General features: G+C 37.0%; 1 protein-coding gene across 3 annotated transcripts in view; it reads left to right on the top strand.

Annotated features, from left to right (window-relative positions):
* The window catches only part of NR2C2 (nuclear receptor subfamily 2 group C member 2), a 75,467-nt gene that overhangs the window by 3,183 nt on the left and 56,272 nt on the right, over positions 1 to 16,012 (top strand). Inside the window, exon 2 of one of the 3 annotated variants that reach the window (XM_081160051.1) lies at positions 11,732 to 11,815. The exons of the other annotated variants lie outside the window; for them this stretch is intronic. Coding sequence (XP_081016177.1) covers positions 11,756 to 11,815 — 60 coding nt within the window. The 5' untranslated portion in view covers positions 11,732 to 11,755. The remainder of the gene's footprint in view (positions 1 to 11,731; positions 11,816 to 16,012) is intronic. 3 annotated transcript variants of the gene reach the window in all.

Genomic DNA, 16,012 nt, shown 5'->3' with positions numbered 1-16,012 from the left:
CAGTGCTTGGCACTATTTGTTGAATGAATGAATGAATTGATAATTTATGATATCACTGATACCTAAGTTGTGCTCATTAATGGTACCTTTTTGTGGGGGCTTGTTTGGCAATTCAGATAGCATTGCCAGCAATAAAATGTCTCTTACAGTATTTAGATGAATTTAGGAAGTGATCCCTCATATGGCACTGACAGCAGACATGAATATGGATAACGCAGATGAATCTCTCTTTACCCACTTATATGTTGATTTTATGTTTAGTTATTTTTGTTTGTTTGTTTTCTTTTTTTAAATCCTCACCTGAGGATATTTTTTCCATTGAGAGTGGAAAGGAGAAAGAGGGAGAGAGAAACATCAATTGGTTGCCTCCAAAACATGCCCCGACCAGGGCTGGGATGGAGCCTGCAACCCAGGTATGTGCCCTTGGCCGGAATCAAACCTGGGACCCTTCAGTCTACAGGCTGACACTCTAACCACTGAGCCAGGGCATATGTTTAGTTTTTTAAAACAAGAAATAGGTAATTCAATAATGAGCTGCATTACAAAGTAAATTACATGAAAGTTAATGAGTTCATATGGAGCTCATTAATAAACAGCCCAAATATAATCGTGTCATTTACTTTAACTGAAGAAACAAAGCACCAGTGTGATTTTCTTGAAATTAAAAATGCTGGTCTTTATCACAAGGGATAAGAGAACAGAGAAGAACCCTTTAAGTAGGTTTGCAGGGAGTTGAGAGTTGAAAGTCTTTGTAGCCATTATTTTTATTATTTTTAAAAATTTGTTTTTATTGTTGAAAGTATTACAGATATCCCCCTCTTTTCCCCCCATTCACCCCCTCCCCCCGCTCCTGCCTTCACCACACCATTGTCTCTGGCCATGGGTTATGCATAAGGTCTTAGGTTAATCTTCTGCCCCCCCTTCCCTCTGAGATTCATCAGTTTGTTCCATGCTTACATGTTTCTGGATCTATTTTGTTAGTTTATTTTGTTCATTAGATTCCGCCTATAAGTGAGATCATGTGGTATTTGTCTTTCTCTAACTGGCTTATTTCATTTAGTGTAATAGTCTCCAGGTCCCTCCGTGCTGCCTCAAAGGGTAAGAGATCCTTTCTTTTTTACAGCTGCGTAGTATTCCATAGTGTAAATGTACCACAACTTTTTTATCCACTCATCTACTGATGGCCCTTGGGCTGTTTCTAGATCTTAGCTATTGTAAGTAGCTCTGATATGAACATAAGGGTGCATATATTTTTTTCTGATTAGTGTTTCAGGATTCTTAGGATATATTCCTAGAAGTGGGATGACTGGGTCAAATGGCACTTCCATTTTTAATTTTTTGAAGAACATTCATACTGTTTTTCATAGTGGCTGCCCCAGCCTGCGTTCCTATCAGCAGTGTACTAGGGTTCCCCTTTCTCCACATCCTCTCCAGCACTTGTAGTTTGTTGATTTGTTGATGGTGGCCATTCTGGCAGGTGTGAGGTGATACCTATTGCAGTTTTGATTTGCATCTCTCTGATTAGTGACCTTGAGCATTTTTTCTTATGTTTCTTGGCCATCTGTATGTCCTCTTTGAAGAAGTGTCTATTCAGGTCCTTTGCCCATTTTTTAATTGGATTGTTTGTCTTCCTTTTGTTAAGTTATATGAGTTTGTTATATATTTTGGAAATTAACCCCTTATCAGATGTATCATTGGCAAATATGTTCTCTCATACAGTGGGATGCCTTTTCATTCTGTTGATGGTTTCTTTTGCTGTGCAGAAGTTTTTAATTTTGATGTAGCCATTAGTTTTAAATATTTATCTTTCCAAAGATAAATTGATTCGTGTAACAAAATTATTGAGTATCACTTTTTAATTGCTTTACCAAGGTTAAAAGCTGATTTTGCAAAGTATATGTCAAGCTTCTGCTGGAAAGTCTGGTAAATAGAACGTTTTTGTTAATTTATTTTATATAATACTTTTTTTTTAATGTTTTTAAAATTGATTTTAGAGAGAGAGGAAGGGAGCGGGGGGGTGGGGAGATAAACATTGATGAGAGAAACATCAGCTGCTTCCTGCGAACCCCCTACTGGGGATTGAGCCTGCAACCCCATGTGCCCTGATGGGGAATCAAACTGCTGACCTCTCAGTGCATGCAGTGTCACTCAACCAACTAAGCCACACTGACCAGGGCCATATAATACTGATTTTAAAAATAAAATGTTATTTTAAAACCAGTTAACAGTCACACTTTTATTTAATTCTTTGGTTTTGGATTTTTTTCTTCTTCTATGCTGTATAGGATTTTTTGGATATCATTTGTTTATTCAACAGTTTTGATTCCTTGAATTAATTACTCAGAATAACCAAAGAACTGACAGTTTAATGAAAAAGCTATATATTTAAAATCCTCACCTGAGGATATTTTTTCCATTGAGAGTGGAAAGGAGAAAGAGGGAGAGAGAAACATCAATGTCTTACAGCATTAAATTATTTATTGCTCTCAACAGTTGCATTTAAGATGACCTTGAAATTTTGTTTTCATGAACATAACATGCCTTTATAGAAAAAACAACAACAACCCATATGTGTAATAACCTCACTTCATGAGGAATTCTGGGAAGTCTTAACATTTGTCTCCAAGGAGTCAAGTAACAGTTCATTGTCTGTCTCTGGAACCTTGAGTGGGTAGCCTCTCTGAGGCTTATACATTTCCCACTTTTAAAATGGGAGGGGGGAGCCAACACTAAGATTGGGGCAAGGAATAGGGGTCACTTGTCCAAATGACATAGAGAACAGGGCAGGTGGGCTTGTGTGGAGCAGAACCCCTTCAGCCTTGGCACTAAACCCACTGGCTGTACTTGTGTCTAGTTGCCTTAGTGTCTCCACATATTGAGGGATCTCATGAGGGGGTTTTATTTTTAAGTTCTCTCACCTGTATACCGTATGCTCCTTTAGTCCCAAGGCACCTTCTATAGCAGATACTAGTTCCCCTTAACCAGTACCACATAGGAAGAATCTATGAAGGAATCCATCTTCGAGTTCAAGTCCAGCCTTACATTTGATGCAAAACTCCTCTGCAAGAGTTTAGTTTAGCTCTTTATACTTCATTACCGGTTATGAGGAACTTAAATAATATTGACTTTTCCTTCATGTATGATTATCATCATTAACTTAATAGACACATTCATGTTCCTGTCACACGTTGTAAAAGATAAGCTCTTATTTGTTGGAGTTGCATTTGCTTTCAACCTAACATGACTGGAGGCTGCGATTCTCTTTGTAATTCCCTCCCATCCTGCCATGCCTTCCCCATATCCCTTGTAACCTATTTCTGCTACCCACTCCCCACTCTGTTCAGGTACCCTGAATGCTAGAGAGATTTAAGCAGCAGGAGCGCTCTGTACCAAAAGTCAAGACTGTGGGAATTGCAACTCAGCTAGCATAGCTCACAATGATGATGAGGGGTAGTGGATAGAGAGGGTGAAAGTTCAGATCAGGACATTGGCACAGGCATTGTTAATGGGGAGAGTAGGAGCAGATTCATACCCCTTGCATCTGGGAGTCTTGGAGCAGAGGGATGGGAAGTGAATTGTTAGGATAAGAAAGAAATAGGCTAGCTCAGGCTCTCAACTGTTGAGATTTACTCCTGGACTCCAAGTTGCCTATAATGATGAAAGCCAACCTCAGGGACAAAGTGTGATTTTTTTTTTTTTTTTTTTTTTAATATGTCTATTGATTTCAGAGAGGAAGGGAGAGGGGGAGAGAGGGAAACATCAGTGATGAGAGAGTCATTAATCGGCTTCTTCCTGCACACCCCCTACTAGGGATCAAGCCAGCACCCAGGCATGTGCCCTGATTGGGAATCGAATCAAACCACTATCTCCTGGATCAAAGGTCAATGCTCAACCACTCAGCCACACTGGCCGGGCGAAAGTGTGATTTTTTAGGGACAATGAAAATTACCTCTTCCACTGTAATAAGAGGCCTGAAGTCCCTAAATAGGAGGTGAAGCTCATTGTTCAATCATTATTGACAGTAACCCCAAAGATTCTAAGCCCTGGAAATGCTAACATATTGATAGGGAGGAATTTCATTCCAGTTGTAAAAGAGGATATCACTCTGTCCTGTTTGGATTAGTGGGAGGTATGAAAGAGGGAATTGAGGCCTGGAAAATTGGGTGAATGCTACTGAAGAGTGAGGAGGAGAAATAAGAGGCTGGCAGTGCTGGCTCAAACTTGAAGTCTTCATGGTTTTACTGGGAGCCACCTTATTTACCTTTATTGTTCATGTATTAATAGAAGCTATGCAAAAAAAAAAAGTTTCTTACTTGAATGCTCACACATGCACTTTCAGTAACTGCCTGCTTCTGTGTACCACCCTCATTCTCCTCTCACCTTCCCCTGTTGCTTCTGCAGTAATGCATCTTTTTACTAGTGAGTTAAGTAAGTAAGCCTGGAATTGAAAAAAACACATTTACCAAGGTTTAAAGCACATATTGCAGAGTCTAGGTCCGCCCTTGGCTGAAAAGACTGGCAATTAGAACATGTTTCTTGACTTACTTAATGCAATGCAGATTTTTAAAAATGAAATTTAAATTTATGTTTATTTTCTGAAGTAAAAGCTTTTTTAAAAAGGAGAATTTTCAAATGAAGGAAAAATAGCACTGCATGAAAAGGCACGTTTAAGAATGTTCATAGGAGTAGGAGTCCTAAGAGCCCCAAACAAGAAACAATCTAGATATTCATTAGCTATAGAATGGATAAGTTTTGATGTAGTTACACATTGTAATACTATACAGCAATGAAAATGAACTAGCTACTCATGGTTATCACAAAAATAATGAACTAAAGAAGGCACACACACACACAAATGTTACATACAGCTCAAAAACAAGCAAAACTAGTCCATGATAAGAGAAGTCAAGAGAGGGGGAGAGTAAATAAATGATTATGGGGGGGGGGTGTAAAAGAGACTTTTGGGGTTTTGGTAATATTTTACTGACCTGAGTGGTGTTTACATTTGTGTTCACTTAGTATTTATTGAGCTGTTTCATTTATGATTTGTGCACTTTTATATTTGCATGTTGTACTTCAGTAAAAATTTTTTACTTTAAAAGGGACGGTAAAGTTATCCCCACTATTTTAATCAACATGATTATTATGTAGGTAAAATTTTACAGGAAAAGTCTGTTTCAGTTCCAAAAGAATCATCATGTTACTATCTTGGTGGAGCTAAATCAGAAACTTCTGTGAGCAATACTGAAACATAAAGCACATACAGTAAGTCTTCACATAACATTGTCAATAGATTTTGAAACGAATTTTACCATAGGCTACTTGATATAAACAAGAGTTAAGTTTCTAGAGCATACCATCTACATTATAACAAAATGACATTATTCGAGGACCTGCTGTATTTAGGAACTAGTGGTTGTATAAACAAGTTGTTAAATGATCTAGCTTATTGATTTAAACAGTTTGTTCTCTTAGATAATTGACTGGTCTGTTGTCACTTTTTTAAATTCATTCCTCTTGACTTTTGGGGGGAAGTTATTTTGAAGGGCACTGTGGTAGAGAGGAAATGTTGTGGTCTTAGAGTCAAAGAGATCTGAGTAGAATCCTAGGTCTACCTCTTACTAGCTGGAAGACTAGCTGAAACAAGTTAATTAAACTTCTAAGTCTGTTTTTTTCTGTATGTGTTGGTAGAGCTAATAATACCTACTGAGAGGTATTTTAAGGATTAAATGTTGCCTCGTTTAATATAAGGCACATTATAGATTCTCAGGAAGTCTATCCTGCTTTCCTTTCATCTATCTATCCCTGGCTTACACTAATAGAAATGAAGAGATTTCTTATCACCCTTACACTTGTACCCTTGGGAAGGTGAGGAAAATCATGCAATGTACAATGATTTTTTATTTTTAGGGGAAGTCTCCACACAGAAAATTGTAGCACTGGCCTGGTTGGTAGCATGGGGACTCCATAGATGAGAACCACTTCTTTTCCCCACTGTTCACTCTTCACCGCCTCACCTTCTCTGCCCCAGCACACATGTATTATTGCTGCCCCCTTCTTATAGTCCAAACTTGTAATAAGTTTCTTGTGGAGGGCAGGAAGTCACCTGACCTAAAAGCAACTAATCTTTTAGTCTAAATAGTGTCAGGGTTTCTGATTGAAGTGGCAGGATGTATATCTGAACCTAACCTTAGAGGCATCCCCATGAGCCTTTCTTTTGGTGAACATTTGTATTACATTAAATTTGCCACTTGATTTCCATTTCCTGGTTTCAAGTCTTGATCTGTGATTTCAAATCTTGAGCTATGTATTTCTCTCTTTTTTTAAATACTCTCTCAGGCTATCTAGATTCTTCAGTTTTTATTTTCCCATGAGTATAAATAAAAAGACTGACAATCACAGCATAACAAAACTTACACTGAATACTTTGGACATATCAAGAAGTTCTGTACCCATGTAGTATTTTGCAAATAGTTATTAGGTATTGGTTTATTTTTAAATATTTGTGAGACTTATTCTAATTCAGTCCTTTCATTTTTCCCAGTTATACAGTTTAGCAATGAATTACAAATGCTGTATGAGCATATGATACATATAAATATAGTTAATTTCATGTGGATCTTATGTCAAAATAAGAGGCCTATTCCTAAGTATAATATACATTTTATAGTTTGAATCATTGCTTTCAAACTTCTTTGGGAAAGTAGAAGTGGCACTATCTCCTTGTACCAATAGTAGCTTCCATATATTACATGTCTGTTATGTGCCAGGCACCGTGTTAGGCCCTTTATATACATATTTAAGATCTAGTCTTCACAATAACCTTATGTTGTTTAGTATCAGAGAGATCAACTTAGTGCCAGAGCCTCAGAACCCAGTATATTTGTTTAGCTGAGAAAATATCAGTGGGTATTTTTGAATGTTATATAATTATGGGTCATGTAATACATAAATATGGATCATGTAAGTCACTTGATTGTGAAGAGAAAGGCAGGCTCACCCATTCCTATCAATAAAGACAGAGTTTCCTTGTCCCGGGGCTTGTTATTGTTATTTGAGACTCTGGCTCCTAAGCCTGCCCCTGTGGAGAACATAGCTGAGCTGTCCTGGCAACTTACTGGGTATTCAGGTGTTCCCAGTCAGAGCCCAGCTTTCACTCCAGTGGGGTCTGTAGCTCTGCTTGACAAAAGAAATCTTGGTTGCAAAGTTTGGTCAGCTGTACACTTTTCGTGAGCCTAGAAGAGCTGATTCAAAGTCACCATAGTGTTCTCTGCTTCTTTGTATTTAAAAGAGTGATATTGATCTCATTGTAGTTGAAAGAATATGTTATAAAACCTAAACTTGCATAACGCTAAGCAATAATAGTTTTACTTCCATCATCCTGTGGTCTGTATTATAGTTTTTATATACTATGTCCTGTTATCATGTGTGTGCTATACAGGAAAAACTCACGTTGAAATTGAGTTTTAAGACTATGCCTTCATTCCTAGTCTTTGTTGCCACCACATTCTAACTGCCCCTCCATGTACAGTCTCTCCTTCTCTATCATCTCCACACTGTTGCCTAAAGGATTTTTTGAAGATCCAGATACGATCACTTCATTTTTCTGCCAAACCTCTAATGGTTCTTTGTTATCTATAGTGTTAACCTCTCTCCTCCCGTGACCTCTCCAACAATTCCCCCCCAGATTTCCTGCTGTTCCTCAAATATGCCCTTCTTCATACCTGCCAGTTTGTATGAGCTGTCATCTCTGCTTAGAACTCTCCCCATTCTCCTCTTTGCTTATAGAATTTCTACTCCTCCTTCAAGACCCAGCTCCTCTCCTATAAAACTATCATTGGCTCCCACAGGCAGAGGGAGATGCTTCTTCCTTTGGATACTCATTGTAACATTTACATTGTATAGCTTTTATTGGTTTCCTTCTCAAGTTCTTCAAGGACAAGGACTTTCTCCTCCTTCTCCTCTTCTTGTTATTGTTATTCTCAGCAGTCAGTTCATTTACTATTTCATAGCAATTACTTAAAAAGGATTGGTAGTTGTTGAACTTGATTAGTTTTAAACTATCAGGAAAATATTTTATAGCAGTTGTTTCTTTTTTTACTTAAGATATTTGTTTTTTTCTGGAAACATTATTGTGGGGGGGAGCAATCTTCAAAGGTAAGAAAGCTGAATAGGTCAAGGACCAACCTTTGAAGACTTCAGGTTTCTGTACCAAGAGATATGTTGTTTTGTCCACAGTGCTTATTAATACAGTGCCCCATGTATAGTAATCATTCAATAAATGTCAGTTTCTATCAGTGTTATCATGCTTAGCTCCACTAGCCAAAAAGTTTGTTTTTAAGTGTTTTTTCTAGTCTGTAGTATCAAAGCAATAGGTTCTTTTTTCAGACTTCAGATGCAAAATTATATTGTGCTAGTGACTGGTTTTTCAAACTACATGTGGACAAAACACACTGTTTCCTGGGTCTTCTCATTCTAGGGGGACACCTCCTAATTGACAACCATTTTCAGAGTGCTCTACCTTTCCTTCCTACTATGTGGTCTTTCTGTCTTTAGGGACTGCCTGTCACTGGTAGCTCTCAGGTTAAGAGTCTTACCCCATGGTATTATCTTTTTTTTTTTTAAACATATGCACTTGAGTTAAATATTTTCCCTCACTTCCTGATGTCACCTAAGGATTTCTCTTTTAATTTCTCTCTCTGTGTCATTCTCACTCTTTGTCTTTGCTTATTTTTCCAGAAGGTGTACATTCCTCCTTGATCATTTTTAAGCAGTTCCAAAGCTGCTGTTGATAATGCCTGAAGCTGCTTTGGAGGCAGAAAACCAAGAGCGAGATCAAGAATTGTAAGAATTAAGTGTATAAAAAAAGGTTGCTGCTCCAGGTCGTGAGTGTTTTAGCTGATCTAGGAAGTTGGTGTGGGAAGGAGAGCAAAATGGGGAGAGGGGGGGACTTGCCTTAACAGAGAACAAGATTTATTATAAAGCTGCAGTAATATGTTAATGGTAGTGGCATGGAGAAAGGTAAGTAGAACAATAGTGGAACAGAATAGAGAACCTAGAATTATATCCACACATAGAATCAATTTGTAGATGGATTGAGGACTTAAATGTGAGGGACAACTCTTAAGCATTTATAATACATTATACTTTTTTTTTTAATCCTCACCCAAGGATATGTTTTTATTGATTTGAGAGAGAGAGAGAGAGAAACACTGATTGGCTACTTCCTGCATGTTCCCCAACCGGGGATCAAACCCTCAACCTAGGTATGTGGCCTGAGTGGGAATCAAACTTGAGATCCTTTGATGCAGAGGACTATGCTTTAGCCAACCAAGCCACACCGGCCAGGGCATAACATTATACTTTTGACCCTCAGGTAGGACAGGATTTTTATAAATAAGACATAAAAATATAAACTATAAAAGGCAGGATTGACAAATTCAGCCTTATTAAATTTAGGAACTTCTGTTCATCAAAAGACACCATAAAGAAAGTAAATAGATGTGCTACAGAGCAGAAGATACTTATAATTTATGATCAACAAAGAATTAATATCTAGGATATTTAGGTTTTCTAAGCTAAACATCTTAATGACTACCCTTGTCCATGACCTAATATCTGGAATCACTGGTCGTACGCAGTATCTTGGAGCCCGCAAGCTCTATGTGAGGTTGGTTGATCCTGTAAATTTAGTGTTAAAGTGAGTCATTACAGACAGTTTTCTGAGTTACTAAGTCATCTTTATCAGGCAGTCAGTCATCTATTAAATCTACTTCAACTCAAAACTTGAAGGATGAAGCTACCTCTTTTAGGGAAACCGAATAGAAAGATAGGCCTTTCTAGCACTCTTATTTCTATACTAAGTAATAATATTCCCTAATAATATTTCTGTGATATTCAAATTCTTATATTTCTTGCATCAAACTGCTGTTAATAACAGTGACAGAAATGCTAATAACACCTAAAAGTGATAAAATTAATAGTTGCAGCTGCATGTTTGGATTTTATTTCTTATAACATTGGCTGTCTTTATCCACTTTATTCCTTAGAGAGTTCTTTTGAGAGTTGTTTTGAGAGAAAAATGGAACTCTAGACTTTTCACATGCAATAATTGTGTTTTTAACAACAGTCAATTTACTTTTCTGGTACATGTGAAATTATGCTTTTTCCTCCTCTATTAGTTGTAACCAAATTGTAACTAGGGGAAAAGACCAGAGTGTTTCTCTATGCTTTTTCTTCTAGAAACAAGGAAAAGTAAACAAATAAAGGTTAAAAGTCTTAACTACTTATTAAAAAGAATAAATAACCAGAAACACTACCTCTGTAATTTCAGACCATTTACTCTTATGTGAAGATGAATCCCTGACACTGGTGACCTGGTATCCTTGTGGCAGTTGCCACAGTACCCGCTTTTATAGGATTTTGACTCCTTGAAGACAGGGGCCAGTTATTTTATATCTTTCAATCACGGTTTCATGCTCCCATCTCTCTCATTACTATTTGAGCAATAAAATAATCTGAGGGGGACTTATGATCATAGAAGGGGCCATCTAATAGTGGATAGAATGATATAGAAAGTCGCCAGAGAGTGAAAGAACTTGATAGAGATCCGTGCTTATAAGCACTATAATATTTTAGGTAAGAACTACAGGAAAGTGTTTGTAAAATTACATTGCAAAATAGTCCAGTTTGTGATTGAGGAAGAGCCAAGCAAATGAACTGTATATGCATTTGTGTATATTGTATACTCAGTAGTACCATATAGTTTTTATAGGTAAACACTGGAAATAAATACCAGAGCTTTGTTCTTCTATTAACCATGGGACCTGTGTAGTCAAAAATGAAGTCTTTCTGATTTTTCCAGGTACAAAGTGGAATCCCTTTATCCTGAATTTTTTGCGGTAGAGTATTATAATGGAAAGGGTTTAGGGACTATTCAAGGTAGCTATGTTTTATGAACTGAAGAGACCAGGGGGTCTGTCTCATTAAAAGTGCTAGTACTCAAATGATCCTGACTCAGGAGACTAGCACAATTTTTGGTCTTTAGATGATCATCCTCAATTTTTACAAATGATCGCACTATTTTTTTCTATTAATAGGAAGCTGAATTGTCTGTTTTTCTAATTTAATGAAGACTTAAAAATATAAATTGATAAATTTGTGGGTACCATGTTCTTAGTACACTTTAATAATGCAGCGTCTTTACTTCTTTCTTTGTTAGTGATAGTATTTGCCTTTTAAGAGGGAGGTGTTTTAGCACCTGGGCAGGTTCTCACACTGTCACTAGTAACAGAAGTATAGTTGATGATAGCAATCTAGTGCTCTGTATTGGAAGTTGATCTCACACCTTTCTCAGATAGCCACTTTCTTATTCAGCATAATGTGACAGGGAGTGAAACAAAAAGGTGTGATTCCCACCTCTCTGAAAGGTGAACCAAGCTGTTACAACCCAGGAGACCTGATAGTTAAAAGTTCCAAATTCATCTTTGTCTATATTTACCAGGGGAAGTCTTGTTTCCATGTTGAAGTGTTTCTGCTAATTAATTTTGGTACCTGTAATTGAAGAATCTGGTGCAGCATATCCATATGTGTCCTTAGCCTGCTGGCTCTGTCTTCTAGAGAGGGCAAAATCTGCACAAAGCATTACCAAAGATGAATTTTGATTGCTGATATTTTTCAAGTAGCCTGGTTTCTCCCCACCTGATAGAAGTTGCTGCATCTTTCCAAACAGGTTCTCTAATGATCTTGCTTCACCATGGCTACAAATATGGAGGGGCTGGTTCAGCACAGAGTGGGGACCCAGCAGGTGGCTGAGGTGAGTGACAGGGGCTAGCACAATAGCTGGCACCCTTGCTTTTGAAAGGAAAAGTACATCAGTGTGCTCTATTGTTTGAAAAGAGCCCCAGTGAAGTTAGCATGCAATCTAAATCTAAAGCAGGATGATGCTGCCATGGAAGAAAAAATGAAAATATCAAGAACATTTACCATTTCTTTGCATGAATAGGGTAGCCCAGCTGCATACAGTGGGTAACTTTTAAAAATTTTACCTTGCCCAGCCGAGCGTAGCTCAGTGGTTGAGCATCGACCTGGGATCCAGGTGATCAGGGTTCGATTCCCGGTCAGGGCACATGCCCGGGTTGCGGCTTGATCAATGACTCTCTCATCATTGATGTTTCTATCTCTCTCCCTCTCCTTTCCTCTCTCTGAAATCAATAAAGATATATTAAAAAAAAAAAAAAATTGAAAATAAAAATTTTACCTTGAACTAAGAGATAAGAGAATCTGATGCTTGCTAAACGTGAGTACAGCTTTAATTCCAAGGTTCTGTCTTAGTTTATTCCACATCTGATGCTGTTAATATTGTAGTATGGTAGAAAACCTGATTCTGTGCATTTTGCAGTCATTACTGACCATCTGTCATGTACTGGGGATTTTGCTAAGTGCTGAGAAGTATGGGGGTGAACGAGCCATTGTTCCTTCCTTTAGCATTCTCGCGAGCAGGTTAAAAAGTAATTATAAAGCAGGGTGAGAAGTACAACTCCATGTGAGGAAGGTGATCCTGGAGATGGGTCTTGAATAACAAGTAAACATTTGTCAGACAGACACGAGGAAGTGGGGTGGCAGACGTCAGAAACCTATAAAAAGACATGAAATAGCTTTGTGTGTTCAGGCAACTTGATGTGTAAAGGAGAAAAATAGGGCCAGATCTTTTCACTCTGTACCAGGTCCTATGCAAAGACTTCAGTCATTACAACAACTGTATGAGGTTGGTATGATCAATTATTCCCATTTCATAAGTGAGGAAACCTAGGCTCAAAAACAAATAATTGGCCAAAGGCACAGTGACCCAATTCTGTTTCACTTCTTCCAAAGCTCCTCCAATAAACCATGCATCATATTGCAACCAGGAGCCATTAGAAGGATTCAGTTTTGTATTTTTGCATTAGTACTCATATTTCTAGGGCAAAGATGCAAATTTCTCAAAGAATGGACATGTAAAGAAAGGGTTTTTAAAAATAAAAACTAAACACACACATGCTAGTTTAAACCAATAAAAGCAGTGAGCAGATTTTTCAGATTTTAGATCAACCATGAACTTTAAGGCAACAGTGTAACTAATCATCCCCTTCCTCCAGCAAATAATTATTAATATTAACTAAAGATGATAACAGATGGGTTTTATACATTTTTTAGTATATTTTTGAAAGGCCTATCAACTATCAAAATGCTTGTGGTTATTTGTTGCTTTCGTTTCTGATAGGAATAATTATCTTGAAAGCCATTGAGGTGTGTGTGTGTTTTTCAAATATTTAGGGTTATTTTGCACTTAATACAGTTTCCAGTTGAGGCTGATTTGGAGACTAGTTATGGATCACTGCTGTAAAGAGGTTATCATTAATTCTTTAGGGGAAGAGTTTAGTTTAGCAACCTATAGGGCTAACCTATAGTACCTTATAGGTAAATATATTTTGTGTATGCATTCAAAAAATTTGCTACCTAAAATTTTCTGTCAGGTACCTTATTTCCTTCAGGAAATGGAATTTCACATAGTATTAACTTAGTGCAACTGTTGTTACCCATGGCAAAAAGTGCAGTTTTAGGAGATTTCCAAAATAAGAGAAGGCATTCTTAATAGGAGTGCAAAAGCAATCTTCCTATTTAAAATAGTCCTTAGATTTCTTTGCTATTATTTTGAGGGATAGGTATGTTTGTGTATTCTTTGAAATTTTGAGCTTAATAACTTTGAACTACAGTCATGTACCACTTAACAATGGGGATACAATCTGAGAAATTTGTTGTTAGCCAATTTTGTTGTTGTGCAAACATCATAGGATGTACTTACACAAACCTGGATACTATAGCCTACCTTCTTTGTGCATGCCTGAGCTATATGGTATAGTCCAGCGATTTTCAACATTTTTCATCTCATGGTTCACGTAAACTACTAAAATTCTGCGGCACACAAAAAAAATATTTTTTGCCTATCTGACAAAAAAATAGGTATAATTTTGATTCATTCACACCGTACAGCTATTGTTGTGTTGGCTTTTGTCAGTCTAAGGGAAAAGAGGTCAGTGCCCGACTAAATAGGTATTGCATGTTTTAAAACTTCTTGTGGCACACCAGTATACCTCTTGCAGCACACCAGTTGGAAGTTGCTGGTATAGTCTATTACTCCGAGACTACACATCTGTACAGCATCTTACTATACAAAACAACATGAAATTAAATCAAAAGAGAAAATGATACAATCAGGAGACACGATAAACGTGAGATGTATGAGGCTGAAGTAAAGAGTTCACTCAAATAATGATAAAAGTGTAGTATAGTAAATACATAAACCAATAACATAGTTGCTTATTATTATTATTATCAAGTACTATATACTGTATATATTGTATGTACCATCTTGTATGTGACTGGCAGCACAGTAGGTTTTCACCACAAACACGTGAGTAATGCAGTCACTAGGAAGTTTTCAGCTCCACTGTAATTATTTTGGACCACCATTTTATATATAGTCCATTGTTAACCAAAATGTTGTTATGCAGTGTGTGACTGTATATATGGGGTGGGCAAAAGTAGGTTTACAGTTTATAAAGAAATAATACAATAATTAATAATACACCTCACTCACAATTGTAAACCTTTTGCCCACCCTGTAAAGTTTGATTTCAGTTTCATAAATCTACCTGATATTTATCTCTAGCTGTATGCCATGTACTGTATGATACAGTGTGTCCGGTATTATACTAAGTCCATCATCTCATTTAATACTTTCATTAACACAGTAAGGAAAGCATTATTATTTTCCCCACTTTAAGTGAGAGGAAACTGAGATTTATTTTGCCAGGTTTCAAACCCATATCTGAGTGACTTCAGAGCCCAGCTTTTAGCCACTACACAATAGATTCATTTTTTAAAATATCCTTAATGCTAATAGTACTATTAGTTTTCTAGATTATAAAGACAATTATCTTTATATTGTCATTTTCCAAATTTTAATTGTAACACATTTTAGGAGTCAAGAACACTCTTATTTAAACAAATTAAACAAAACTATTGATTCAGTGTCAGAGTATCAGAAGTATGGAATCCAGGGTTCTGATAAATCTATGTACTGTTGAATTGACTATGGATAAAGAACAATATGTTTAATTTTTTAAAAGGGGATAACTGACAGTTGAGAATTTGTAATCAAAGCAGTGGGAGACTGATCATATCTAACAGCAGTAGCATTTTGCTTATATCTATGAAATAAATTTTCTAAAGGGCTTCAGTATTTTTTAAACAGTTAAGATTTCCCTAACTGGAAATTTAAAACAGACACACACAGACAAATACATAAACTGTGTGTTTCTTCATCATTGCCTAAATGAAGTAAAGACACTGTTCAACTCTATAAGATGTTTTGAGTCAGGAAAAATTTAGGAGTTAAGTGTTGGAGCACTTTGAGTCACTTACTGATTGGCAGAAATAGACCACTGGTAGACCCAAAGTATAAGTTGCTTTATGTTTCCACAGTGTAAGTGAGGTGGCTTTACAGATCTTGGCAATACTTTTTCCTGGGCCCCAGCCTGTGTAAGGGGCTTGCAGCCATCAGATGCTCTTTGAATAGGAAGGTCTTGTCATCATTGAGAAATAGCCAAATTCTTACAACCCCATTACTCTTTTTATCATTAGGGCTTGCATCACCATGGCAGAAAACTTAATGTTCTATATAAGGGAATATTTAAAAACATACGGCTTTTCCAGCTCCTCAGCAAAACTCAGTATTAGCAAGGCTACATCCTTAAGTGGGAGAAAGCAAAGTCATTGCTCAGATTTCAGGTTTCCAGTGTCCTGGAAAGACTAACTCATTACATTAAATTTTATTATTCTGCCCTCTTACAAACTGGTCATTTAAATTTTCATTTTCTTGTCAAAGTAGTACATATACATAGATTTAAAAGTTGGCCAGTACTATGTTTGGCTTGAAACAGAAAAGCAAGCTCCTGAACCACCCCTACCC

Source organism: Miniopterus schreibersii (assembly GCF_964146895.1).
Source record: "Miniopterus schreibersii genome assembly, chromosome: 15".
Classification (NCBI taxonomy): Eukaryota; Metazoa; Chordata; class Mammalia; order Chiroptera; family Miniopteridae; genus Miniopterus; species Miniopterus schreibersii.
Note: the sequence above shows the minus strand (reverse complement) of the source record. Positions and strands in the feature narration are given on the sequence as shown.